The sequence below is a fragment of the Episyrphus balteatus genome, chromosome 1 (assembly GCF_945859705.1).
Source record: "Episyrphus balteatus chromosome 1, idEpiBalt1.1, whole genome shotgun sequence".
Lineage (NCBI taxonomy): Eukaryota > Metazoa > Arthropoda > Insecta > Diptera > Syrphidae > Episyrphus > Episyrphus balteatus.
Window position 1 is genome coordinate 115,765,718 of NC_079134.1, and position 24,468 is coordinate 115,790,185.

At 36.0% G+C, this 24,468-nt stretch overlaps 11 protein-coding genes and 1 pseudogene across 11 annotated transcripts; 6 read left to right on the top strand and 6 right to left on the bottom strand.

The window, feature by feature from the left end:
- Positions 1–1,069: 1,069 nt before the first annotated feature.
- On the bottom strand, positions 1,070–3,378 carry LOC129905393 (histone H3-like). Its single transcript, XM_055980869.1, has 2 exons — positions 3,030–3,378; positions 1,070–1,140 (listed from the first exon to the last, which is right to left on the bottom strand). Exons 1-2 carry the CDS (start codon positions 3,376–3,378, stop codon positions 1,070–1,072), a joined length of 420 nt encoding a protein of 139 aa, XP_055836844.1.
- A 249-nt stretch (positions 3,379–3,627) lies between these two features.
- Positions 3,628–3,939, top strand: LOC129905400 (histone H4). Its single transcript, XM_055980875.1, has one exon. It carries the CDS (start codon positions 3,628–3,630, stop codon positions 3,937–3,939), a length of 312 nt encoding a protein of 103 aa, XP_055836850.1.
- A 713-nt stretch (positions 3,940–4,652) lies between these two features.
- LOC129905395 (histone H2A) lies at positions 4,653–5,027 on the bottom strand. Its single transcript, XM_055980871.1, has one exon. It carries the CDS (start codon positions 5,025–5,027, stop codon positions 4,653–4,655), a length of 375 nt encoding a protein of 124 aa, XP_055836846.1.
- Positions 5,028–5,299: 272 nt separating this feature from the next.
- On the top strand, positions 5,300–5,671 carry LOC129905398 (histone H2B). Its single transcript, XM_055980873.1, has one exon. The coding sequence runs from the start codon at positions 5,300–5,302 to the stop codon at positions 5,669–5,671; it is 372 nt and encodes a 123-aa protein (XP_055836848.1).
- Positions 5,672–6,298: 627 nt separating this feature from the next.
- On the bottom strand, positions 6,299–6,931 carry LOC129910020 (histone H1-like). Its single transcript, XM_055987261.1, has one exon. The coding sequence runs from the start codon at positions 6,830–6,832 to the stop codon at positions 6,299–6,301; it is 534 nt and encodes a 177-aa protein (XP_055843236.1). The 5' UTR covers positions 6,833–6,931.
- A 7,196-nt stretch (positions 6,932–14,127) lies between these two features.
- LOC129905401 (histone H4-like) lies at positions 14,128–14,401 on the top strand (annotated as a pseudogene).
- Positions 14,402–15,152: 751 nt separating this feature from the next.
- LOC129905405 (histone H2A) lies at positions 15,153–15,530 on the bottom strand. Its single transcript, XM_055980880.1, has one exon. It carries the CDS (start codon positions 15,525–15,527, stop codon positions 15,153–15,155), a length of 375 nt encoding a protein of 124 aa, XP_055836855.1. The 5' UTR covers positions 15,528–15,530.
- Positions 15,531–15,799: 269 nt separating this feature from the next.
- On the top strand, positions 15,800–16,171 carry LOC129905399 (histone H2B). The gene has a single exon (XM_055980874.1). It carries the CDS (start codon positions 15,800–15,802, stop codon positions 16,169–16,171), a length of 372 nt encoding a protein of 123 aa, XP_055836849.1.
- Positions 16,172–19,589: 3,418 nt separating this feature from the next.
- Positions 19,590–19,901, top strand: LOC129905413 (histone H4). The gene has a single exon (XM_055980888.1). It carries the CDS (start codon positions 19,590–19,592, stop codon positions 19,899–19,901), a length of 312 nt encoding a protein of 103 aa, XP_055836863.1.
- A 707-nt stretch (positions 19,902–20,608) lies between these two features.
- LOC129905418 (histone H2A) lies at positions 20,609–20,986 on the bottom strand. The gene has a single exon (XM_055980891.1). It carries the CDS (start codon positions 20,981–20,983, stop codon positions 20,609–20,611), a length of 375 nt encoding a protein of 124 aa, XP_055836866.1. The 5' UTR covers positions 20,984–20,986.
- A 269-nt stretch (positions 20,987–21,255) lies between these two features.
- Positions 21,256–21,627, top strand: LOC129905411 (histone H2B). Its single transcript, XM_055980885.1, has one exon. The coding sequence runs from the start codon at positions 21,256–21,258 to the stop codon at positions 21,625–21,627; it is 372 nt and encodes a 123-aa protein (XP_055836860.1).
- A 627-nt stretch (positions 21,628–22,254) lies between these two features.
- Positions 22,255–22,887, bottom strand: LOC129910029 (histone H1-like). Its single transcript, XM_055987272.1, has one exon. The coding sequence runs from the start codon at positions 22,786–22,788 to the stop codon at positions 22,255–22,257; it is 534 nt and encodes a 177-aa protein (XP_055843247.1). The 5' UTR covers positions 22,789–22,887.
- Between the last annotated feature and the right edge of the window lie 1,581 nt (positions 22,888–24,468).

Sequence of the window (24,468 nt, forward strand, 5' to 3'; positions counted from 1 at the left end):
TTAACTTTTTTATATTGTTAATAGTTCAACTAACTAAATTGTTGCAAAATTTGAGCAAAAAACAATAACATTTCTTTTAAAATCAATTAAAACTATTTGAGTAATGAAACGCGTCTTTCACTTTCTCTAGGCGGTGGCATTTTGTTACAAAATTAGTTTTTCATTTATACAATGACAAAACAAACAAAATATATCATTAAAAATTACTTAATAAATAAATAATCACATAAATATCAATTTTACATCAAAATAACAATATTTTTTGTTATTTTTGTACTTGTAAATGCAACCATTCGATCGCACCGTATAGGTAGTGTATGAAACATACAAAATTCACCCTGCATACACTCGCTCCAAGAATAATAAAAATTATAATAAAAACATATTAAAAAACATCAAAAATATTAAATATTTATGTGTCAAATAATGACATTTTGTGTTTTATGTACATATACAACGTATAAAATACATAATTTTTGTTTAGTCAAACATTCCATTCCAGGTACAGCTGTATGCATGAAAAAAAAACTCTGCAAGAATCATAACATTTTGTCGATGTAATCAATGGACCTAACAAACAAATTTTATAGCGTAAAAATAATATAATTAAGCAAAAAAATAATTAAATTTCATGTTTCAGGCATATATGCATCAATTCCAACGCATATAATTTGTTTATTTAAACATTCCATCTAAGGTTTTCTTCAAGAAAAAAAAAGCAAACCTACTATGCAGCTTCTTTTGCAAGAATTATGAAATTCAACAGATAGGAACGTGTATCCAATGGAATAAATAAACTTAAATAATGTTCCTACAAGCTACCTACATACATATTTCTTAAATTCTAAGAAAAATGTAAAAAAAAAAGCATATCTGCTAAATATTTCGCCTAAAAAGTATTTATCCCCTGCTAGAGGCGCAGATTGAAGAAAAAATAAAACAATAAACCTAGCTATATTTATTCCAACTAATTTTCAATATGCAATTATTGAATGAAATTGGTTTGTATCTCTTTGAAATTATTTGTGGTCCTGAAAAGGACCGTTTTTTAATATAGCGTGTTAAAATCTTAAGCACGTTCACCACGGATGCGTCTGGCCAATTGGATGTCCTTTGTAGAGATGAGCAAAAAATCACGACCTGTGATTTTTAACCTGTGATTGACAAATCACAATCACTACCTGTGAACAGTTCTCAAATAACCTGTGATTACCTTAACCGTGAATTGGGTATTTACTTTTCACTTTACAGTTCGCATTTCGCTCAAATAGTGCATTTACCCCGAATGTCATTTTCGACAAGTTCGTTTAGGATATGGCGTGATCTCATAGATCAATCATAAAAAAGATCTCTATGTTTTAAGTTTACACTTTACACTAGAAGTGAGGCAAAAATGTTTGTCAAAAGTAAATGTCACAGGTCAAAAGTCATTTTCAATGCGTTTTCGTGAATTCCGCGGAAAATAATTCACGTTTACACTTGACCTGTAGCAAAAAGTTATTTTTTTCAAAATCACAGGTCAAAAGTCATTTTCAATGCGTTTTCGTGAATTCCGCGGAAAATAATTCACGTTTACACTTGACCTGTAGCAAAAAGTTATTTTTTCCAAAATTACAGGTCAAAAGTCATTTTCAATGCGTTTTCGCAACAGTTAGTGTGTAAACGTGAATTGTTTTTACCGGAATTTACACAAGTGCATTGGCAATTATAACCTGTGATTTTTCCCAAAACAACTTTTAAACAGTTCTTGTTCTTGTGTAAACGTGAATTCACTTCAGAAATGCTTTGGAATTATTTTTAACCTGTGATTTTCCCAAAACAACTTTTGCAATAGTTCTTTTGTGAACGTGAATGTTTTGACCGGAATTCACGCAAATGTTTAGGATTTTCTTAAACCCGTGATTTTGTTCAAAATAATTTTTGCACCAATTCTTATGTAAACGGGAGTTATTTAAAGCGGAATTCACGAAAATGCATTGAAAATTACTTTTGACCTTTGATTGGAAAAAATAACTTTTGCAACAGTTCTTGTGCAAACGTGAACTGTTTTTATCGTAATTTACACAAGTGCATTGGAAATTATAACCTGTGATTTTTACCAAAACAACTTTTCAACAGTTCTTATGTAAACGTGAATTGGTTTGACAGGAATTCACTTCACATATGCTTTGGAATTATTTTTAACCTGTGATTTTTCCCAAAACAACTTTTGCAATAGTTCTTTTGTAAACGTGAATTGGTTTGACAGGAATTCACTTCACAAATGCTTTGAAATTATTTCAAACCTGTGATTTATCCCAAAACAACTTTTGCAACAGGTCAAGTGTATAGGTGAATTATTGAGTTCGAAAATGCATTGAAAATGACTTTTATTTTGGCCAAAACAACTATTTGCAACAGTTTAAAAGTGAATTATTTTAGCCGGAATTCACGCAGATGCATTGAAAATTACTTTTAACCTGTGATTTTGGGATAAAACAATTTTTTGCAACGTGAATTGTTTTTACCGAAATTCACGCACGTTCGGTAAAATAATTGTTTTGTTAACCCCTTACAATAACGTATGGCTCCAGAAGAATCACGGTTTGCACCCGAATATTTGCTGTGAAATCGCGATTAGAATAAGGGGTTTAAAAGTTACTTTTCCCGTGAAATAATAAATTTCTTCCGTAAAATCAAGAGTCGCCTAGACAAAATAATGTTTTCCCCAGTATGATCACTAATGGCTTTGGTAAATCGCGGATCTGTTTGCTTAAACCAGTTTTCCTTGTAAAATCAGCTCCATTGTTTGAAATATACTCGTATTTGAGCTTCAATAGTACTTCCTACGTAAGTATCGTACGAAAATACAAACGTTAAAAATGCAACTTTTTTTTTTTTTTTTGGGATTTTCATAAAAACAAATTGAAATAACGGTTAAAAATCACAGGTTAGAATCACCGTGAATTAAAAATCACAGTCACAGGTATACCTGTGATTGAAAAATCACGACTTAGCTCATCTCTAGTCCTTTGGCATAATGGTTACACGCTTGGCATGAATAGCGCACAAGTTGGTATCTTCAAAAAGACCAACTAAGTAGGCTTCACTTGCTTCTTGAAGCGCCATAACAGCTGAGCTCTGGAAACGCAAATCAGTTTTGAAATCTTGTGCGATTTCACGAACTAAACGTTGGAAAGGCAATTTGCGGATCAACAATTCAGTACTCTTCTGATAACGACGGATTTCACGAAGAGCCACAGTTCCGGGACGATAACGATGTGGTTTCTTTACACCTCCGGTGGCTGGAGCACTTTTACGAGCTGCTTTAGTAGCCAGTTGCTTCCTGGGAGCCTTTCCACCAGTCGATTTACGAGCAGTTTGCTTTGTACGAGCCATTTTTCACAATTTTTTTTTTTATTCACACTTGAACTAGACACAATCACTAAATAACTCTGAAAAATTTTAAAAATCTTCTTTATCAATACGAGCCTAAATTTGTCTCCGTTCAGTTGTTTTTTTCATTCTCAAAAGAATTTCCAATTGGAGAGGCAAGAAAAAATAGCATAAATAATGTGGCAGTTGTAGCGCAAAACACAGTTCAACAGTGACTTTTGTGCGGTGAATATCAAATTATCTTAAAGAAAAATGACTGGTCGTGGTAAAGGAGGAAAAGGTTTGGGCAAAGGTGGCGCTAAACGTCATCGTAAAGTGTTGCGTGATAATATCCAAGGTATTACCAAACCAGCAATTCGTCGATTGGCTCGTCGTGGTGGTGTAAAACGTATTTCTGGTCTGATTTACGAAGAAACTCGTGGTGTTCTAAAAGTGTTCCTGGAAAATGTTATCCGTGATGCTGTTACTTACACTGAACACGCCAAGCGTAAGACCGTCACCGCCATGGATGTAGTTTACGCTTTGAAGAGACAAGGGCGTACTCTTTATGGTTTCGGAGGTTAATTTCCTCTCGTTTAAAAACAAACAATCGGTCCTTTTCAGGACCACAATAAAATCTTAAATTGATATACACTTAAATTTTACTATTTTAAAATTCATACGTATTGATCGTCTGAAATAAAAAAAAAATTGATTGAAACGAACAAGAAAATAAAAAAAAATTGTTTCAAATATTTGAATCTACATATACAAATATGTATATGTATGTAGAAATCTGAAAAAAAATATATGAAGACAGAAAATAAAATGAAGAAAAAGAAAATGGCTACCTGTGGTAAATAAAATTATTTTTTTTACCTAGCTTTAACGCGCCTGAAATAATTTCAAATCATAAAGTAATTGATAAATTCTTAGAAAAGAAAAATAATTAAAATATTATTGCTTTTCAAACGAACAAATCGATTATTGCAAGTCAAACAAATCCAAATCCATTTTAGTACCTTTTTATGAATCGTTTACCTAGGCATATTTTTGTAAGTATCTTAAATACATACAAATGAGCATTTTTTTTTAATTTTTATTCAAACTAAGCTATTTTGTATGTGTTTGAGCATTTTTTTCTATTAAAAACAAACAAACAACAACAACAACAACAACATTTTAAATTAATAAAGGTTCGTAATGAAAAAAACTGATTTATCTCTCGTAGAAATGGTTTGTCGTCCTGAAAAGGACGGTTTTTTTGTGTTTCTTGTTCTTGCAGCACAATACCAAATTTAGGCACTCTTTTCGGTTTTCTTTGGCAACAAAACAGCTTGGATATTGGGAAGAACACCACCTTGAGCAATTGTTACACCAGAAAGCAATTTGTTCAATTCTTCGTCATTACGGATGGCCAATTGCAAATGACGGGGGATGATTCTTGTTTTCTTGTTGTCACGAGCAGCATTTCCCGCCAATTCCAAAACTTCAGCCGCCAAATATTCCATAACAGCTGCCAAATAAACTGGGGCACCAGCTCCGACGCGCTCAGCATAGTTACCCTTGCGGAGCAAACGATGGATACGACCAACAGGGAATTGAAGCCCAGCACGGTTTGAGCGGGACTTTGCCTTTCCCTTCACTTTTCCACCTTTACCACGACCAGACATTTTAAAACTTTTTATTTAGATTAAACAATTTAAGAGAAAAAGACTTGTTCACTTCAGCACTGCACACTGTATTCTGACCGAATCACAAATGCTCACTTTTATTTATACTCATTTTGCAGCTGCTCACACATCGAAAAAGCGGTGTGTAAAATTGACAACTGCTCGTACAAACAGGGAACATTAACTGGGGGAAATGTACGGTGAGCTCACAGTTCTCGTTCAATCGTCATAGTGTTCAGTTACTACAACAGTGAAGTGAAGTGAAATTAAAAATGCCGCCCAAGACTAGTGGTAAAGCAGCAAAGAAGGCCGGAAAGGCACAAAAAAATATCACCAAGACCGATAAGAAGAAGAAGCGCAAGAGGAAGGAAAGCTACGCAATCTACATTTACAAAGTACTCAAGCAAGTACATCCCGACACTGGTATTTCATCGAAAGCCATGAGCATCATGAACAGTTTTGTAAATGATATCTTCGAAAGGATTGCCGCTGAAGCTTCGCGTTTAGCTCACTACAATAAACGCTCAACAATCACAAGTCGGGAGATCCAAACTGCCGTGCGATTGTTGTTGCCTGGTGAACTTGCCAAGCACGCTGTTAGTGAAGGAACTAAGGCAGTTACCAAATACACAAGCTCGAAGTAATTTATTTACTGAATTTCTTCAATAAATGGCCCTTTTCAGGGCCGCAAAAATATCAAAAAGAGATACCAACCAAATTCACAAAAAAAATCTATGAATTCAATTAGGGAATTTATATTGAAAAAATAAAATTAAATCATTCTATTCTCGCATTGATTTTGTTTGAGAAAATTATGTAGCGTCGATATGTTTTTTTTTTTTTTGAGAAAACTAAGTAGGTATCGTCGACATGTTTTTTTTTTTTATTTCTTTTGAGAAAGCTATGCAGCGTCGTCGGTCGTCGCCATGTTTTTTTTCTCGAGAAAACTATCTACTATCGACATTTTTTTTAAGAATATTGTAGCATCGACATAATTAAACTGAAATAAATTTGTAATAAAATTGAAAATCATCACATTCTTCGCATTTAAATTCTAAAATTGTTTGCAGTTTGAATAAAAATCATAGACTGCATACAAAAAAAAACCTAAACTAAAACTGTTCTGTTTGGATTTGAAGGAAAAACCTACTTCTTTTCTTTGTTTTTTTTTTTCAATTTGTAGCAATTGAAGTTTAAATCTCTTTGAAAAAAAATTTGTAGTCCTGAAAAGGACTGTGGTTTTGTATATTAATTTCAAATTTATATTGAAATTACTTCTTAGCCTTCTTGGCAGCAACCGCCTTTTTGGGTTTAGCTGCAGATGCTGTCGCTGATTTTGCTTTTGGTACTTTTGGCTTGGGAGCAGCGGCCTTTGCTTTAGTTGGTTTAGCTTTGACTGCTGTAGTTTTCTTAGCACTTTTTACCTTTGGCTTTTCTACCTTCTTTTTATCGGCAGTCTTTTTTGTAGTGGCAGCAGCTTTCTTCACTTTCTTCTCACCAGCAGGGTTCTTCAATTTTTTGTCACCAGCTGCAGCGGCTTTTGGTTTAGCAGCAGATTTTTTCTTCTCGGCGGACTTTGCTTTTGGTTCCTTGCTTGCTAATGCAGACAATTTGAAAGAACCAGCAGCACCCTTTCCTTTTGTTTGCACTAATTTACCACTAATCACAGCACTTTTCAAGTATTTTTTGATAAATGGAGCAAGTTTTTGAACGTCCACCTTGTAAGTAGCTGCGATGTATTTTTTGATAGCCAACAACGAAGAGCCACCACGTTCCTTCAATGTCTTGATGGCGGCATCAACCATTTGCTGAGTAGGAGGATGAGTTGGAGTTGATTTTGGTTTCTTTGAACCACTGGCAGCAGCCTTCTTGGGTTTTTTTTCTGCAACAACGGCAGGAGATGCAGCGACAGTATCGGACATTTTGATTTTTTTATTAAAATATAACTTTCAATATAATAAAACACTTTTAAGAATTCACTTTTTTTTTGGTAATCTTCAAGCGAAATATCAACTCATAGACTTGAATTGATGAGAATCAACGAGAACGAAGGTATACAAAATTTTCATTTATTTGAACGCTTTTACACTGTTGCATCCTTAGGTTAGTCTGAAAAAGTTAAGATTTTTCATATTTTTAGCTAGAATTTTACAAAAAAACTAATAAACTATATTCATACAATATAATAGTTTATTATTTAAATATTTTTTCCAAAAAATAACTTCCAGTTATGGCACAAACTACATTTGAAGTCAATGATTGATGTTTTTTTTTCAATACTTACGTTTAAGAACGCTTATAATTTAACAACAAAATATATTTTCTTATCAAAATTAACTTTTTTATATTGTTAATAGTTCAACTAACTAAATTGTTGCAAAATTTGAGCAAAAAACAATAACATTTCTTTTAAAATCAATTAAAACTATTTGAGTAATGAAACGCGTCTTTCACTTTCTCTAGGCGGTGGCATTTTGTTACAAAATTAGTTTTTCATTTATACAATGACAAAACAAACAAAATATATCATTAAAAATTACTTAATAAATAAATAATCACATAAATATCAATTTTACATCAAAATAACAATATTTTTTGTTATTTTTGTACTTGTAAATGCAACCATTCGATCGCACCGTATAGGTAGTGTATGAAACATACAAAATTCACCCTGCATACACTCGCTCCAAGAATAATAAAAATTATAATAAAAACATATTAAAAAACATCAAAAATATTAAATATTTATGTGTCAAATAATGACATTTTGTGTTTTATGTACATATACAACGTATAAAATACATAATTTTTGTTTAGTCAAACATTCCATTCCAGGTACAGCTGTATGCATGAAAAAAAAACTCTGCAAGAATCATAACATTTTGTCGATGTAATCAATGGACCTAACAAACAAATTTTATAGCGTAAAAATAATATAATTAAGCAAAAAAATAATTAAATTTCATGTTTCAGGCATATATGCATCAATTCCAACGCATATAATTTGTTTATTTAAACATTCCATCTAAGGTTTTCTTCAAGAAAAAAAAAGCAAACCTACTATGCAGCTTCTTTTGCAAGAATTATGAAATTCAACAGATAGGAACGTGTATCCAATGGAATAAATAAACTTAAATAATGTTCCTACAAGCTACCTACATACATATTTCTTAAATTCTAAGAAAAATGTAAAAAAAAAAGCATATCTGCTAAATATTTCGCCTAAAAAGTATTTATCCCCTGCTAGAGGCGCAGATTGAAGAAAAAATAAAACAATAAACCTAGCTATATTTATTCCAACTAATTTTCAATATGCAATTATTGAATGAAATTGGTTTGTATCTCTTTGAAATTATTTGTGGTCCTGAAAAGGACCGTTTTTTAATATAGCGTGTTAAAATCTTAAGCACGTTCACCACGGATGCGTCTGGCCAATTGGATGTCCTTTGGCATAATGGTTACACGCTTGGCATGAATAGCGCACAAGTTGGTATCTTCAAAAAGACCAACTAAGTAGGCTTCACTTGCTTCTTGAAGCGCCATAACAGCTGAGCTCTGGAAACGCAAATCAGTTTTGAAATCTTGTGCGATTTCACGAACTAAACGTTGGAAAGGCAATTTGCGGATCAACAATTCAGTACTCTTCTGATAACGACGGATTTCACGAAGAGCCACAGTTCCGGGACGATAACGATGTGGTTTCTTTACACCTCCGGTGGCTGGAGCACTTTTACGAGCTGCTTTAGTAGCCAGTTGCTTCCTGGGAGCCTTTCCACCAGTCGATTTACGAGCAGTTTGCTTTGTACGAGCCATTTTTCACAATTTTTTTTTTTATTCACACTTGAACTAGACACAATCACTAAATAACTCTGAAAAGTTTAAGTTTTTAAGTTTAAGTTTGGTTTATTGAACAATATATATATACAATTTTGACTTATAACTAATATGATATACTTATGATAATTTTACATTTGTTGGCACATAGGGGGCCTAACGTTATACATTGACTTAAGGTTAACAATTTATAAATAATAAAGTACATGTCTAAAAAAAAATTTAAATTAAAAGTCGGCTGACTTTATCGTTCTCAGGGTGTTCATTCCCGGTTGTCAATGGTGGTTTTGGAGTGGGTTGGGGGGAGTGGTGTTTAGCCGCGGTAGAAGGCTGACCCAGTGTCAGCGTAGAACGAGACTGCCTCCTCGTTGTCCATGAGTATGTTGTCATCTAGAGTTTCCATCACGCTGAGGTATCTTGGCTCTGGATGTCGTTGTTCTCTGGTCATCCTTCTCATTAGCTGATTCGGGTGGTCGATGGTGTTCCTCACTAGTCTCTTCGCCGAGAGAACTAGGTATTTGTCCAGTGGCATCATGTTGGCTTCGGAGTAGAGATGTTCGTTCCTGTAGTATTTCCGCCGCTGTCGGTCGAAGTGCAGGCCGGTGCAGATCCTGAGTATCTTCCTTTCAAATACTTGAAGCTCCTTCATGGCTGTCTTCGAGATGGTGAACCAGACTGGGAAAGAGTAGCTGATGACTGGTCTTATGAGCTGCTTGTATATCAGTAACTTCGTTGGCTTACTGAGTCCTGCTCTCTTCTTCATCAGTGGGTAAACGCGGTGGAAGGCCCAGTTGGCTTTTCTCAACACGTTCCTTGAGTGTGGGTTGAACCTTAGCAGCTCGTTGAATTGGATTCCCAGGTACTTCACGTTCTGTTTGGCAGCTATGGTGGATCCGTCAGGGAGGTTCAGCACTAAATTTCTGCAAACGCCTGCTGAGCGGCTTCCTCCATTAGTGGTAGGTCTCCTGAAGCAGACAAGTTCCGATTTGGATGTGTTGATGCGGATGCCCCATTTCTTGTAGAAGTTGAAGAGTCTGCTGATGTGGGCCTCTACTTTTCGGACAGCGAGGAGCGATGACATTGATGATGCATAAGTAAGCGAGTCGTCGGCATAGAGCAGGTTCTCACATCCAATTGGGACCGGTTGGTCGGAAGTCATCAGGCTGTAGAGGAAGGGGCCAAGTTTTGAGCCTTGGGCGACTCCGGCTCCGATGTTCTTCACGTTGGATTTCAAGTTGTCAATTTGAACGAAAAAATTCCTGAAAGAAAGAAAAGAAAAAAGAATTTTTATTAGTGGCGGAGGTACCTGTAATACGTGTAGTTTATGTATTAGGCCTTCTATCCAAACGCTATCAAATGCTTTCTCGACATCCAGAAAGCATCCGACGGTGGCACGATGACTGTTGAGGGAGGTGGTGAGGTCGTGTTGAAACTTCAGTAGTGGATGCAGCGTTGAGTGTTTTTCTCGAAAGCCAAACTGCATGTCAGGGATGATGGAATTGTCACTGCAGAATTTCTTCAGTCTCCGGAGGATTACTTCTTCCAGTAATTTGCTGATGTTGTTGAGCAGTGAAATTGGCCTGTAGTTGGATACCAGGTTGGATGCACCTTTCTTCGGGATTGCCACAATCTTCGCTGTTTTCCACGTCCGGGGGAAGTAGCAGTTGTTGATGCAGTTGTTGAGGATGATTGTGAGGAAAATCATGACAACTTCTGGAAACCTCTTGATGATATAGTTGGAGACTCCATCTGGTCCAGCTGATTTCTTTGGCTTGGCTTTGCCGATGATCTCTGCAACCTCCTCTAGACTGCATAGTTGTGGGCAATTGGTGGGATCACTGGCTGGGTTGGTGTCATCGAAGCTGATTATGGCTGGATTTGGCTGTAGGGTCTGCTGAATTGATGTCTCGACCTCTTGTAGGAACGGTGGATCAGTTGGTGGGTTCGGCTTGAAGTTTCCCTCGAAGTAGTTAGCGAATGCTTCAACCTTGTCCTGGGTTGAGGTTGCTTCTACGTTGTTGCTGATGATGGTTTCTGGCATCTGTGGCTGTTTTCCGATGATACTGTTGATGTTCTTGAAAGCGTCCGGTCCCGGCTTGATGTCTTGCAGCCTCTTCTGGAACTGGATATTGTTGTAGTGCTGGATGGAGTTCCGGAACATGATGTTAGTTTGTTGCAGCTCATTCCAAACTGTCTGGTAGCTGGTGTTGGTAGTGTTCAGCTCTCTATGGTGGATCCGCTGGAGCCTTTTCCTCAGCCGCTGCCTGTGAGCATACAAGTTCTGTATGTATTCCGGAAGATGCTGGTACCTGTCCCTTGATGTCATCGGCTTCTTTTGCTTTTCCAGGGCTTCAGAAACGGCGTGTTGGAGGTTGTCTATCGCTGCGTCTATTTCCATATCCAGCAGGTTCCTGTTTGACGGTGGAAGGGTAATATTGTCCTCGATGTCCTTGTGTAGTCTCTCAATATCCAGCTTTCTGAAGTTGATGAAGTTCTCAGGAGGTTCTGAAATAAAAAGAATAGGTTGGCTTAGATTAATAGATAGTTGAACAGCTTCATGGTCTGAATCACTCAGGACCAAAGTACACATATAATTCCGGAATTCCGGAAGTATGTGCACAAGGTTTGAGGAAGCCAGGAAGAAGTCCAACGTCGATGGTGTTCTTGGGAAGGTAGGTTTCGGCTGGGATATAACCACCAAGGAATGCTCGCCGCAGTTCTGCTCCATCCAGTCCACGATGGCTCTGCCTTCTCGGTTGATTAGTTCATCCGACCATAGGGTATGTCTCGCGTTGAAATCGCCGCCAATGATGCCGTAAGTGCTTCTCTTCAGGAAACCGTTGAGTATGTGCAGGTCACTTTGGATATTTGCTGTCAAGGAGGCGCACTTGAAGTAAACGCTGATGATTGTAAGGGTCTCACCCCCTCCAATGGTCATCTTGATGGCGGTGGCTTCGCTGGTCCGCAGTCCGGGGATGATGACTTCTGCTGAATTGGGGGAGAGTTTGTCCTTTATGAAGATAGCTGTTCCAACGCGGTCCTCGTTTTTGTCCTGGCGGTACGTCTTATATCCTTTGATGTTGATGTTATTCCTTTTGGTGACCTTCGTCTCACTGATGAGGGCTAAATCGGGGGTGTTGCTCTTCATGAACAAGTTAAATGACGTCCTCTTCTCTAGGCTGTATAACGAGTTTACGTTATACGTCAGGATGCGGAGCTTCTTTAGTGACATACTGTGAAGACAAAGGCGGCCAAGACCGCGGACTTCTCGTTGTCACTCAGTTGGTTGTAGTTGGGTGGTACGGCATTCCGGGCTTTATCCATGAGGGCGATGAGGTTGGATCCAAGGAGCCGCTGGACTTCATTGTTGAGGTTCATGGATCCTGAAGATGGTTTCACTGGCGCTTTCTTCGCAGGGATGGTTTTGGCTGGAGTCCTTGGCTTCGCTGCGGGTGGTACATTCTGCTTAGCTGCTGTTGGTCCGGGTGGTAGATTTAGCTTCGCTCTTGCTGCATAGCTGACCGCTGGGCGGGTAAGTACGCAGGCTGATTTGGCGACGATCTCCTTCTGCGCCTTCTTCTCAGCAGCGATCTTGTTCCTCTCAGTGAGGCGGGCCTTAAGAGTGGGGCATCCCTTGAAACTGGCTGGATGTCCTTCCTTCTGGCAGTTGGCACACCAAACATCGAGTCCAGTGTTCTCCTTCCTCTTGCATTGTCCGGGCTCGTGGGCTTCTTTGCACTTCACGCAAACGTATTGGCGGCCACAGTTGGTGGCTACATGTCCGAAACGCTGACAGTTTCGGCACTGGACAATTTCATTGGACTTGAGCCGCTCCCAGTAGACCCTCTGGTTCATAATGAGAGTCTTAGCGCAGACCTCATTGATGTCGCTAGACTTCGCAACCTCCACAACAAAGTTGTTGTATACCTTCGTCTTTGTCCTCCTCGATTTGAAATGGGTCACTTTGACAACTGGGATCCCTTCGATCCGGAGTTCTTCTTCGACGTCTAGTGGCTCACACGTGAAGTGGATGTTCTTAAGTAACAGGAGGTTCTTCCTGTCTTCCCTAGGCGTGAACGTGTTGAACTGGATCTTCATTGTCCGTAGATGGCTCTTCACTGCTTCAAAAGATGTCCTGTCCTGGGTGCTGATAATTGTTGTCTTCGTGTTTCGGTTTTTAAATGTAACCGATATTTTGTTGGCGTTACAATGTCTCCTTATTTCGGCGACATTGCCCGAGAAACAAAATATCGGGGGCATTCCAGGACCTTTACCTGGGTTGACGGTGGCGGCAGCTGTGGTTGTCTTCTGAGGCTGGGGGGCTGCTACTGCTTGGTTGGTGGCTGCAGATGTTGTTGCTTTCACGGGGATGGCGGCTGATGGTGTTGGTGTTATTGGCGGGATGTCGGCTGCTGATGATGGTGCTGCTACTTCTTCTTTTTCTGGTTCCTTTGGCTTCTCAATTTTTCCTTCAGGTTGGGGCCGTTTGGGTGTGTTGTCCTTGTTTTTTTTCCCTTTACGAAGTCTCTTCTGACCAGGTAAGGGAAACTCGTCCTCCGAGCTTGATGTCAGGATGGGTGGAGGTGATTCGACGATTTCCTCTTCTTCAGTAATGCTCCCTTCCGAGCGTACTGGGTCATCTTCGTCACTGGATGACTCACTCGTCGAGTCTTCGACCTCCATGTTGGCGATGTCTTCGTTGTCGTTGTCTTTTGCCTTGATGACGACAAATTTGCTGAAGGTATCAGCTATTCTGGGTGCATATTCATGACCCAGGTTGTTGACCATCTGGGTCAGCAAAGCTTCAAGGGAAGCAAATGCTAGCTCCAGATTAAATGGTTCTCCCATATCCGGCTTAACTTCACTTAATGATTTTATTACACTGGATAAACGAAACACTTATTTTAAAAAAAACCTTTGTTCCGAGAATTACTCAGGGTAACGATTGGATTAACACAGGTAGCCCGCAGGTATACCTGAGTTAAATTTTATATATTTTTATTAGGGGTGGATTTTTAGTAAACTTCCGCTAACGGTGTGTGCGCACTGAATGTTGAACACTGTCTGATAACTCTGAAAAATTTTAAAAATCTTCTTTATCAATACGAGCCTAAATTTGTCTCCGTTCAGTTGTTTTTTTCATTCTCAAAAGAATTTCCAATTGGAGAGGCAAGAAAAAATAGCATAAATAATGTGGCAGTTGTAGCGCAAAACACAGTTCAACAGTGACTTTTGTGCGGTGAATATCAAATTATCTTAAAGAAAAATGACTGGTCGTGGTAAAGGAGGAAAAGGTTTGGGCAAAGGTGGCGCTAAACGTCATCGTAAAGTGTTGCGTGATAATATCCAAGGTATTACCAAACCAGCAATTCGTCGATTGGCTCGTCGTGGTGGTGTAAAACGTATTTCTGGTCTGATTTACGAAGAAACTCGTGGTGTTCTAAAAGTGTTCCTGGAAAATGTTATCCGTGATGCTGTTACTTACACTGAACACGCCAAGCGTAAGACCGTCACCGCCATGGATGTAGTTTACGCTTTGAAGAGACAAGGGCGTACTCTTTATGGTTTCGGAGGTTAATTTCCTCTCGTTTAAAAACAAACAATCGGTCCTTTTCAGGACCACAATAAAATCTTAAATTGATATACACTTAAATTTTACTATTTTAAAATTCATACGTATTGATCGTCTGAAATAAAAAAAAAATTGATTGAAACGAACAAGAAAATAAAAAAAAATTGTTTCAAATATTTGAATCTACATATACAAATATGTATATGTATGTAGAAATCTGAAAAAAAATATATGAAGACAGAAAATAAAATGAAGAAAAAGAAAATGGCTACCTGTGGTAAATAAAATTATTTTTTTTACCTAGCTTTGACGCGCCTGAAATAATTTCAAATCATAAAGTAATTGATAAATTCTTAGAAAAGAAAAATAATTAAAATATTATTGCTTTTCAAACGAACAAATCGATTATTGCAAGTCAAACAAATCCAAATCCATTTTAGTACCTTTTTATGAATCGTTTACCTAGGCATATTTTTGTAAGTATCTTAAATACATACAAATGAGCATTTTTTTTTAATTTTTATTCAAACTAAGCTATTTTGTATGTGTTTGAGCATTTTTTTCTATTAAAAACAAACAAACAACAACAACAACAACAACATTTTAAATTAATAAAGGTTCGTAATGAAAAAAACTGATTTATCTCTCGTAGAAATGGTTTGTCGTCCTGAAAAGGACGGTTTTTTTGTGTTTCTTGTTCTTGCAGCACAATACCAAATTTAGGCACTCTTTTCGGTTTTCTTTGGCAACAAAACAGCTTGGATATTGGGAAGAACACCACCTTGAGCAATTGTTACACCAGAAAGCAATTTGTTCAATTCTTCGTCATTACGGATGGCCAATTGCAAATGACGGGGGATGATTCTTGTTTTCTTGTTGTCACGAGCAGCATTTCCCGCCAATTCCAAAACTTCAGCCGCCAAATATTCCATAACAGCTGCCAAATAAACTGGGGCACCAGCTCCGACGCGCTCAGCATAGTTACCCTTGCGGAGCAAACGATGGATACGACCAACAGGGAATTGAAGCCCAGCACGGTTTGAGCGGGACTTTGCCTTTCCCTTCACTTTTCCACCTTTACCACGACCAGACATTTTAAAACTTTTTATTTAGATTAAACAATTTAAGAGAAAAAGACTTGTTCACTTCAGCACTGCACACTGTATTCTGACCGAATCACAAATGCTCACTTTTATTTATACTCATTTTGCAGCTGCTCACACATCGAAAAAGCGGTGTGTAAAATTGACAACTGCTCGTACAAACAGGGAACATTAACTGGGGGAAATGTACGGTGAGCTCACAGTTCTCGTTCAATCGTCATAGTGTTCAGTTACTACAACAGTGAAGTGAAGTGAAATTAAAAATGCCGCCCAAGACTAGTGGTAAAGCAGCAAAGAAGGCCGGAAAGGCACAAAAAAATATCACCAAGACCGATAAGAAGAAGAAGCGCAAGAGGAAGGAAAGCTACGCAATCTACATTTACAAAGTACTCAAGCAAGTACATCCCGACACTGGTATTTCATCGAAAGCCATGAGCATCATGAACAGTTTTGTAAATGATATCTTCGAAAGGATTGCCGCTGAAGCTTCGCGTTTAGCTCACTACAATAAACGCTCAACAATCACAAGTCGGGAGATCCAAACTGCCGTGCGATTGTTGTTGCCTGGTGAACTTGCCAAGCACGCTGTTAGTGAAGGAACTAAGGCAGTTACCAAATACACAAGCTCGAAGTAATTTATTTACTGAATTTCTTCAATAAATGGCCCTTTTCAGGGCCGCAAAAATATCAAAAAGAGATACCAACCAAATTCACAAAAAAAATCTATGAATTCAATTAGGGAATTTATATTGAAAAAATAAAATTAAATCATTCTATTCTCGCATTGATTTTGTTTGAGAAAATTATGTAGCGTCGATATGTTTTTTTTTTTTTTGAGAAAACTAAGTAGGTATCGTCGACATGTTTTTTTTTTTTATTTCTTTTGAGAAAGCTATGCAGCGTCGTCGGTCGTCGCCATGTTTTTTTTCTCGAGAAAACTATCTACTATCGACATTTTTTTTAAGAATATTGTAGCATCGACATAATTAAACTGAAATAAATTTGTAATAAAATTGAAAATCATCACATTCTTCGCATTTAAATTCTAAAATTGTTTGCAGTTTGAATAAAAATCATAGACTGCATACAAAAAAAAACCTAAACTAAAACTGTTCTGTTTGGATTTGAAGGAAAAACCTACTTCTTTTCTTTGTTTTTTTTTTTCAATTTGTAGCAATTGAAGTTTAAATCTCTTTGAAAAAAAATTTGTAGTCCTGAAAAGGACTGTGGTTTTGTATATTAATTTCAAATTTATATTGAAATTACTTCTTAGCCTTCTTGGCAGCAACCGCCTTTTTGGGTTTAGCTGCAGATGCTGTCGCTGATTTTGCTTTTGGTACTTTTGGCTTGGGAGCAGCGGCCTTTGCTTTAGTTGGTTTAGCTTTGACTGCTGTAGTTTTCTTAGCACTTTTTACCTTTGGCTTTTCTACCTTCTTTTTATCGGCAGTCTTTTTTGTAGTGGCAGCAGCTTTCTTCACTTTCTTCTCACCAGCAGGGTTCTTCAATTTTTTGTCACCAGCTGCAGCGGCTTTTGGTTTAGCAGCAGATTTTTTCTTCTCGGCGGACTTTGCTTTTGGTTCCTTGCTTGCTAATGCAGACAATTTGAAAGAACCAGCAGCACCCTTTCCTTTTGTTTGCACTAATTTACCACTAATCACAGCACTTTTCAAGTATTTTTTGATAAATGGAGCAAGTTTTTGAACGTCCACCTTGTAAGTAGCTGCGATGTATTTTTTGATAGCCAACAACGAAGAGCCACCACGTTCCTTCAATGTCTTGATGGCGGCATCAACCATTTGCTGAGTAGGAGGATGAGTTGGAGTTGATTTTGGTTTCTTTGAACCACTGGCAGCAGCCTTCTTGGGTTTTTTTTCTGCAACAACGGCAGGAGATGCAGCGACAGTATCGGACATTTTGATTTTTTTATTAAAATATAACTTTCAATATAATAAAACACTTTTAAGAATTCACTTTTTTTTTGGTAATCTTCAAGCGAAATATCAACTCATAGACTTGAATTGATGAGAATCAACGAGAACGAAGGTATACAAAATTTTCATTTATTTGAACGCTTTTACACTGTTGCATCCTTAGGTTAGTCTGAAAAAGTTAAGATTTTTCATATTTTTAGCTAGAATTTTACAAAAAAACTAATAAACTATATTCATACAATATAATAGTTTATTATTTAAATATTTTTTCCAAAAAATAACTTCCAGTTATGGCACAAACTACATTTGAAGTCAATGATTGATGTTTTTTTTTCAATACTTACGTTTAAGAACGCTTATAATTTAACAACAAAATATATTTTCTTATCAAAATTAACTTTTTTATATTGTTAATAGTTCAACTAACTAAATTGTTGCAAAATTTGAGCAAAAAACAATAACATTTCTTTTAAAATCAATTAAAACTATTTGAGTAATGAAACGCGTCTTTCACTTTCTCTAGGCGGTGGCATTTTGTTACAAAATTAGTTTTTCATTTATACAATGACAAAACAAACAAAATATATCATTAAAAATTACTTAATAAATAAATAATCACATAAATATCAATTTTACATCAAAATAACAATATTTTTTGTTATTTTTGTACTTGTAAATGCAACCATTCGATCGCACCGTATAGGTAGTGTATGAAACATACAAAATTCACCCTGCATACACTCGCTCCAAGAATAATAAAAATTATAATAAAAACATATTAAAAAACATCAAAAATATTAAATATTTATGTGTCAAATAATGACATTTTGTGTTTTATGTACATATACAACGTATAAAATACATAATTTTTGTTTAGTCAAACATTCCATTCCAGGTACAGCTGTATGCATGAAAAAAAAACTCTGCAAGAATCATAACATTTTGTCGATGTAATCAATGGACCTAACAAACAAATTTTATAGCGTAAAAATAATATAATTAAGCAAAAAAATAATTAAATTTCATGTTTCAGGCATATATGCATCAATTCCAACGCATATAATTTGTTTATTTAAACATTCCATCTAAGGTTTTCTTCAAGAAAAAAAAAGCAAACCTACTATGCAGCTTCTTTTGCAAGAATTATGAAATTCAACAGATAGGAACGTGTATCCAATGGAATAAATAAACTTAAATAATGTTCCTACAAGCTACCTACATACATATTTCTTAAATTCTAAGAAAAATGTAAAAAAAAAAGCATATCTGCTAAATATTTCGCCTAAAAAGTATTTATCCCCTGCTAGAGGCGCAGATTGAAGAAAAAATAAAACAATAAACCTAGCTATATTTATTCCAACTAATTTTCAATATGCAATTATTGAATGAAATTGGTTTGTATCTCTTTGAAATTATTTGTGGTCCTGAAAAGGACCGTTTTTTAATATAGCGTGTTAAAATCTTAAGCACGTTCACCACGGATGCGTCTGGCCAATTGGATGTCCTTTGGCATAATGGTTACACGCTTGGCATGAATAGCGCACAAGTTGGTATCTTCAAAAAGACCAACTAAGTAGGCTTCACTTGCTTCTTGAAGCGCCATAACAGCTGAGCTCTGGAAACGCAAATCAGTTTTGAAATCTTGTGCGATTTCACGAACTAAACGTTGGAAAGGCAATTTGCGGATCAACAATTCAGTACTCTTCTGATAACGACGGATTTCACGAAGAGCCACAGTTCCGGGACGATAACGATGTGGTTTCTTTACACCTCCGGTGGCTGGAGCACTTTTACGAGCTGCTTTAGTAGCCAGTTGCTTCCTGGGAGCCTTTCCACCAGTCGATTTACGAGCAGTTTGCTTTGTACGAGCCATTTTTCACAATTTTTTTTTTTATTCACACTTGAACTAGACACAATCACTAAATAACTCTGAAAAATTTTAAAAATCTTCTTTATCAATACGAGCCTAAATTTGTCTCCGTTCAGTTGTTTTTTTCATTCTCAAAAGAATTTCCAATTGGAGAGGCAAGAAAAAATAGCATAAATAATGTGGCAGTTGTAGCGCAAAACACAGTTCAACAGTGACTTTTGTGCGGTGAATATCAAATTATCTTAAAGAAAAATGACTGGTCGTGGTAAAGGAGGAAAAGGTTTGGGCAAAGGTGGCGCTAAACGTCATCGTAAAGTGTTGCGTGATAATATCCAAGGTATTACCAAACCAGCAATTCGTCGATTGGCTCGTCGTGGTGGTGTAAAACGTATTTCTGGTCTGATTTACGAAGAAACTCGTGGTGTTCTAAAAGTGTTCCTGGAAAATGTTATCCGTGATGCTGTTACTTACACTGAACACGCCAAGCGTAAGACCGTCACCGCCATGGATGTAGTTTACGCTTTGAAGAGACAAGGGCGTACTCTTTATGGTTTCGGAGGTTAATTTCCTCTCGTTTAAAAACAAACAATCGGTCCTTTTCAGGACCACAATAAAATCTTAAATTGATATACACTTAAATTTTACTATTTTAAAATTCATACGTATTGATCGTCTGAAATAAAAAAAAAATTGATTGAAACGAACAAGAAAATAAAAAAAAATTGTTTCAAATATTTGAATCTACATATACAAATATGTATATGTATGTAGAAATCTGAAAAAAAATATATGAAGACAGAAAATAAAATGAAGAAAAAGAAAATGGCTACCTGTGGTAAATAAAATTATTTTTTTTACCTAGCTTTGACGCGCCTGAAATAATTTCAAATCATAAAGTAATTGATAAATTCTTAGAAAAGAAAAATAATTAAAATATTATTGCTTTTCAAACGAACAAATCGATTATTGCAAGTCAAACAAATCCAAATCCATTTTAGTACCTTTTTATGAATCGTTTACCTAGGCATATTTTTGTAAGTATCTTAAATACATACAAATGAGCATTTTTTTTTAATTTTTATTCAAACTAAGCTATTTTGTATGTGTTTGAGCATTTTTTTCTATTAAAAACAAACAAACAACAACAACAACATTTTAAATTAATAAAGGTTCGTAATGAAAAAAACTGATTTATCTCTCGTAGAAATGGTTTGTCGTCCTGAAAAGGACGGTTTTTTTGTGTTTCTTGTTCTTGCAGCACAATACCAAATTTAGGCACTCTTTTCGGTTTTCTTTGGCAACAAAACAGCTTGGATATTGGGAAGAACACCACCTTGAGCAATTGTTACACCAGAAAGCAATTTGTTCAATTCTTCGTCATTACGGATGGCCAATTGCAAATGACGGGGGATGATTCTTGTTTTCTTGTTGTCACGAGCAGCATTTCCCGCCAATTCCAAAACTTCAGCCGCCAAATATTCCATAACAGCTGCCAAATAAACTGGGGCACCAGCTCCGACGCGCTCAGCATAGTTACCCTTGCGGAGCAAACGATGGATACGACCAACAGGGAATTGAAGCCCAGCACGGTTTGAGCGGGACTTTGCCTTTCCCTTCACTTTTCCACCTTTACCACGACCAGACATTTTAAAACTTTTTATTTAGATTAAACAATTTAAGAGAAAAAGACTTGTTCACTTCAGCACTGCACACTGTATTCTGACCGAATCACAAATGCTCACTTTTATTTATACTCATTTTGCAGCTGCTCACACATCGAAAAAGCGGTGTGTAAAATTGACAACTGCTCGTACAAACAGGGAACATTAACTGGGGGAAATGTACGGTGAGCTCACAGTTCTCGTTCAATCGTCATAGTGTTCAGTTACTACAACAGTGAAGTGAAGTGAAATTAAAAATGCCGCCCAAGACTAGTGGTAAAGCAGCAAAGAAGGCCGGAAAGGCACAAAAAAATATCACCAAGACCGATAAGAAGAAGAAGCGCAAGAGGAAGGAAAGCTACGCAATCTACATTTACAAAGTACTCAAGCAAGTACATCCCGACACTGGTATTTCATCGAAAGCCATGAGCATCATGAACAGTTTTGTAAATGATATCTTCGAAAGGATTGCCGCTGAAGCTTCGCGTTTAGCTCACTACAATAAACGCTCAACAATCACAAGTCGGGAGATCCAAACTGCCGTGCGATTGTTGTTGCCTGGTGAACTTGCCAAGCACGCTGTTAGTGAAGGAACTAAGGCAGTTACCAAATACACAAGCTCGAAGTAATTTATTTACTGAATTTCTTCAATAAATGGCCCTTTTCAGGGCCGCAAAAATATCAAAAAGAGATACCAACCAAATTCACAAAAAAAATCTATGAATTCAATTAGGGAATTTATATTGAAAAAATAAAATTAAATCATTCTATTCTCGCATTGATTTTGTTTGAGAAAATTATGTAGCGTCGATATGTTTTTTTTTTTTTTGAGAAAACTAAGTAGGTATCGTCGACATGTTTTTTTTTTTTATTTCTTTTGAGAAAGCTATGCAGCGTCGTCGGTCGTCGCCATGTTTTTTTTCTCGAGAAAACTATCTACTATCGACATTTTTTTTAAGAATATTGTAGCATCGACATAATTAAACTGAAATAAATTTGTAATAAAATTGAAAATCATCACATTCTTCGCATTTAAATTCTAAAATTGTTTGCAGTTTGAATAAAAATCATAGACTGCATACAAAAAAAAACCTAAACTAAAACTGTTCTGTTTGGATTTGAAGGAAAAACCTACTTCTTTTCTTTGTTTTTTTTTTTCAATTTGTAGCAATTGAAGTTTAAATCTCTTTGAAAAAAAATTTGTAGTCCTGAAAAGGACTGTGGTTTTGTATATTAATTTCAAATTTATATTGAAATTACTTCTTAGCCTTCTTGGCAGCAACCGCCTTTTTGGGTTTAGCTGCAGATGCTGTCGCTGATTTTGCTTTTGGTACTTTTGGCTTGGGAGCAGCGGCCTTTGCTTTAGTTGGTTTAGCTTTGACTGCTGTAGTTTTCTTAGCACTTTTTACCTTTGGCTTTTCTACCTTCTTTTTATCGGCAGTCTTTTTTGTAGTGGCAGCAGCTTTCTTCACTTTCTTCTCACCAGCAGGGTTCTTCAATTTTTTGTCACCAGCTGCAGCGGCTTTTGGTTTAGCAGCAGATTTTTTCTTCTCGGCGGACTTTGCTTTTGGTTCCTTGCTTGCTAATGCAGACAATTTGAAAGAACCAGCAGCACCCTTTCCTTTTGTTTGCACTAATTTACCACTAATCACAGCACTTTTCAAGTATTTTTTGATAAATGGAGCAAGTTTTTGAACGTCCACCTTGTAAGTAGCTGCGATGTATTTTTTGATAGCCAACAACGAAGAGCCACCACGTTCCTTCAATGTCTTGATGGCGGCATCAACCATTTGCTGAGTAGGAGGATGAGTTGGAGTTGATTTTGGTTTCTTTGAACCACTGGCAGCAGCCTTCTTGGGTTTTTTTTCTGCAACAACGGCAGGAGATGCAGCGACAGTATCGGACATTTTGATTTTTTTATTAAAATATAACTTTCAATATAATAAAACACTTTTAAGAATTCACTTTTTTTTTGGTAATCTTCAAGCGAAATATCAACTCATAGACTTGAATTGATGAGAATCAACGAGAACGAAGGTATACAAAATTTTCATTTATTTGAACGCTTTTACACTGTTGCATCCTTAGGTTAGTCTGAAAAAGTTAAGATTTTTCATATTTTTAGCTAGAATTTTACAAAAAAACTAATAAACTATATTCATACAATATAATAGTTTATTATTTAAATATTTTTTCCAAAAAATAACTTCCAGTTATGGCACAAACTACATTTGAAGTCAATGATTGATGTTTTTTTTTCAATACTTACGTTTAAGAACGCTTATAATTTAACAACAAAATATATTTTCTTATCAAAATTAACTTTTTTATATTGTTAATAGTTCAACTAACTAAATTGTTGCAAAATTTGAGCAAAAAACAATAACATTTCTTTTAAAATCAATTAAAACTATTTGAGTAATGAAACGCGTCTTTCACTTTCTCTAGGCGGTGGCATTTTGTTACAAAATTAGTTTTTCATTTATACAATGACAAAACAAACAAAATATATCATTAAAAATTACTTAATAAATAAATAATCACATAAATATCAATTTTACATCAAAATAACAATATTTTTTGTTATTTTTGTACTTGTAAATGCAACCATTCGATCGCACCGTATAGGTAGTGTATGAAACATACAAAATTCACCCTGCATACACTCGCTCCAAGAATAATAAAAATTATAATAAAAACATATTAAAAAACATCAAAAATATTAAATATTTATGTGTCAAATAATGACATTTTGTGTTTTATGTACATATACAACGTATAAAATACATAATTTTTGTTTAGTCAAACATTCCATTCCAGGTACAGCTGTATGCATGAAAAAAAAACTCTGCAAGAATCATAACATTTTGTCGATGTAATCAATGGACCTAACAAACAAATTTTATAGCGTAAAAATAATATAATTAAGCAAAAAAATAATTAAATTTCATGTTTCAGGCATATATGCATCAATTCCAACGCATATAATTTGTTTATTTAAACATTCCATCTAAGGTTTTCTTCAAGAAAAAAAAAGCAAACCTACTATGCAGCTTCTTTTGCAAGAATTATGAAATTCAACAGATAGGAACGTGTATCCAATGGAATAAATAAACTTAAATAATGTTCCTACAAGCTACCTACATACATATTTCTTAAATTCTAAGAAAAATGTAAAAAAAAAAGCATATCTGCTAAATATTTCGCCTAAAAAGTATTTATCCCCTGCTAGAGGCGCAGATTGAAGAAAAAATAAAACAATAAACCTAGCTATATTTATTCCAACTAATTTTCAATATGCAATTATTGAATGAAATTGGTTTGTATCTCTTTGAAATTATTTGTGGTCCTGAAAAGGACCGTTTTTTAATATAGCGTGTTAAAATCTTAAGCACGTTCACCACGGATGCGTCTGGCCAATTGGATGTCCTTTGGCATAATGGTTACACGCTTGGCATGAATAGCGCACA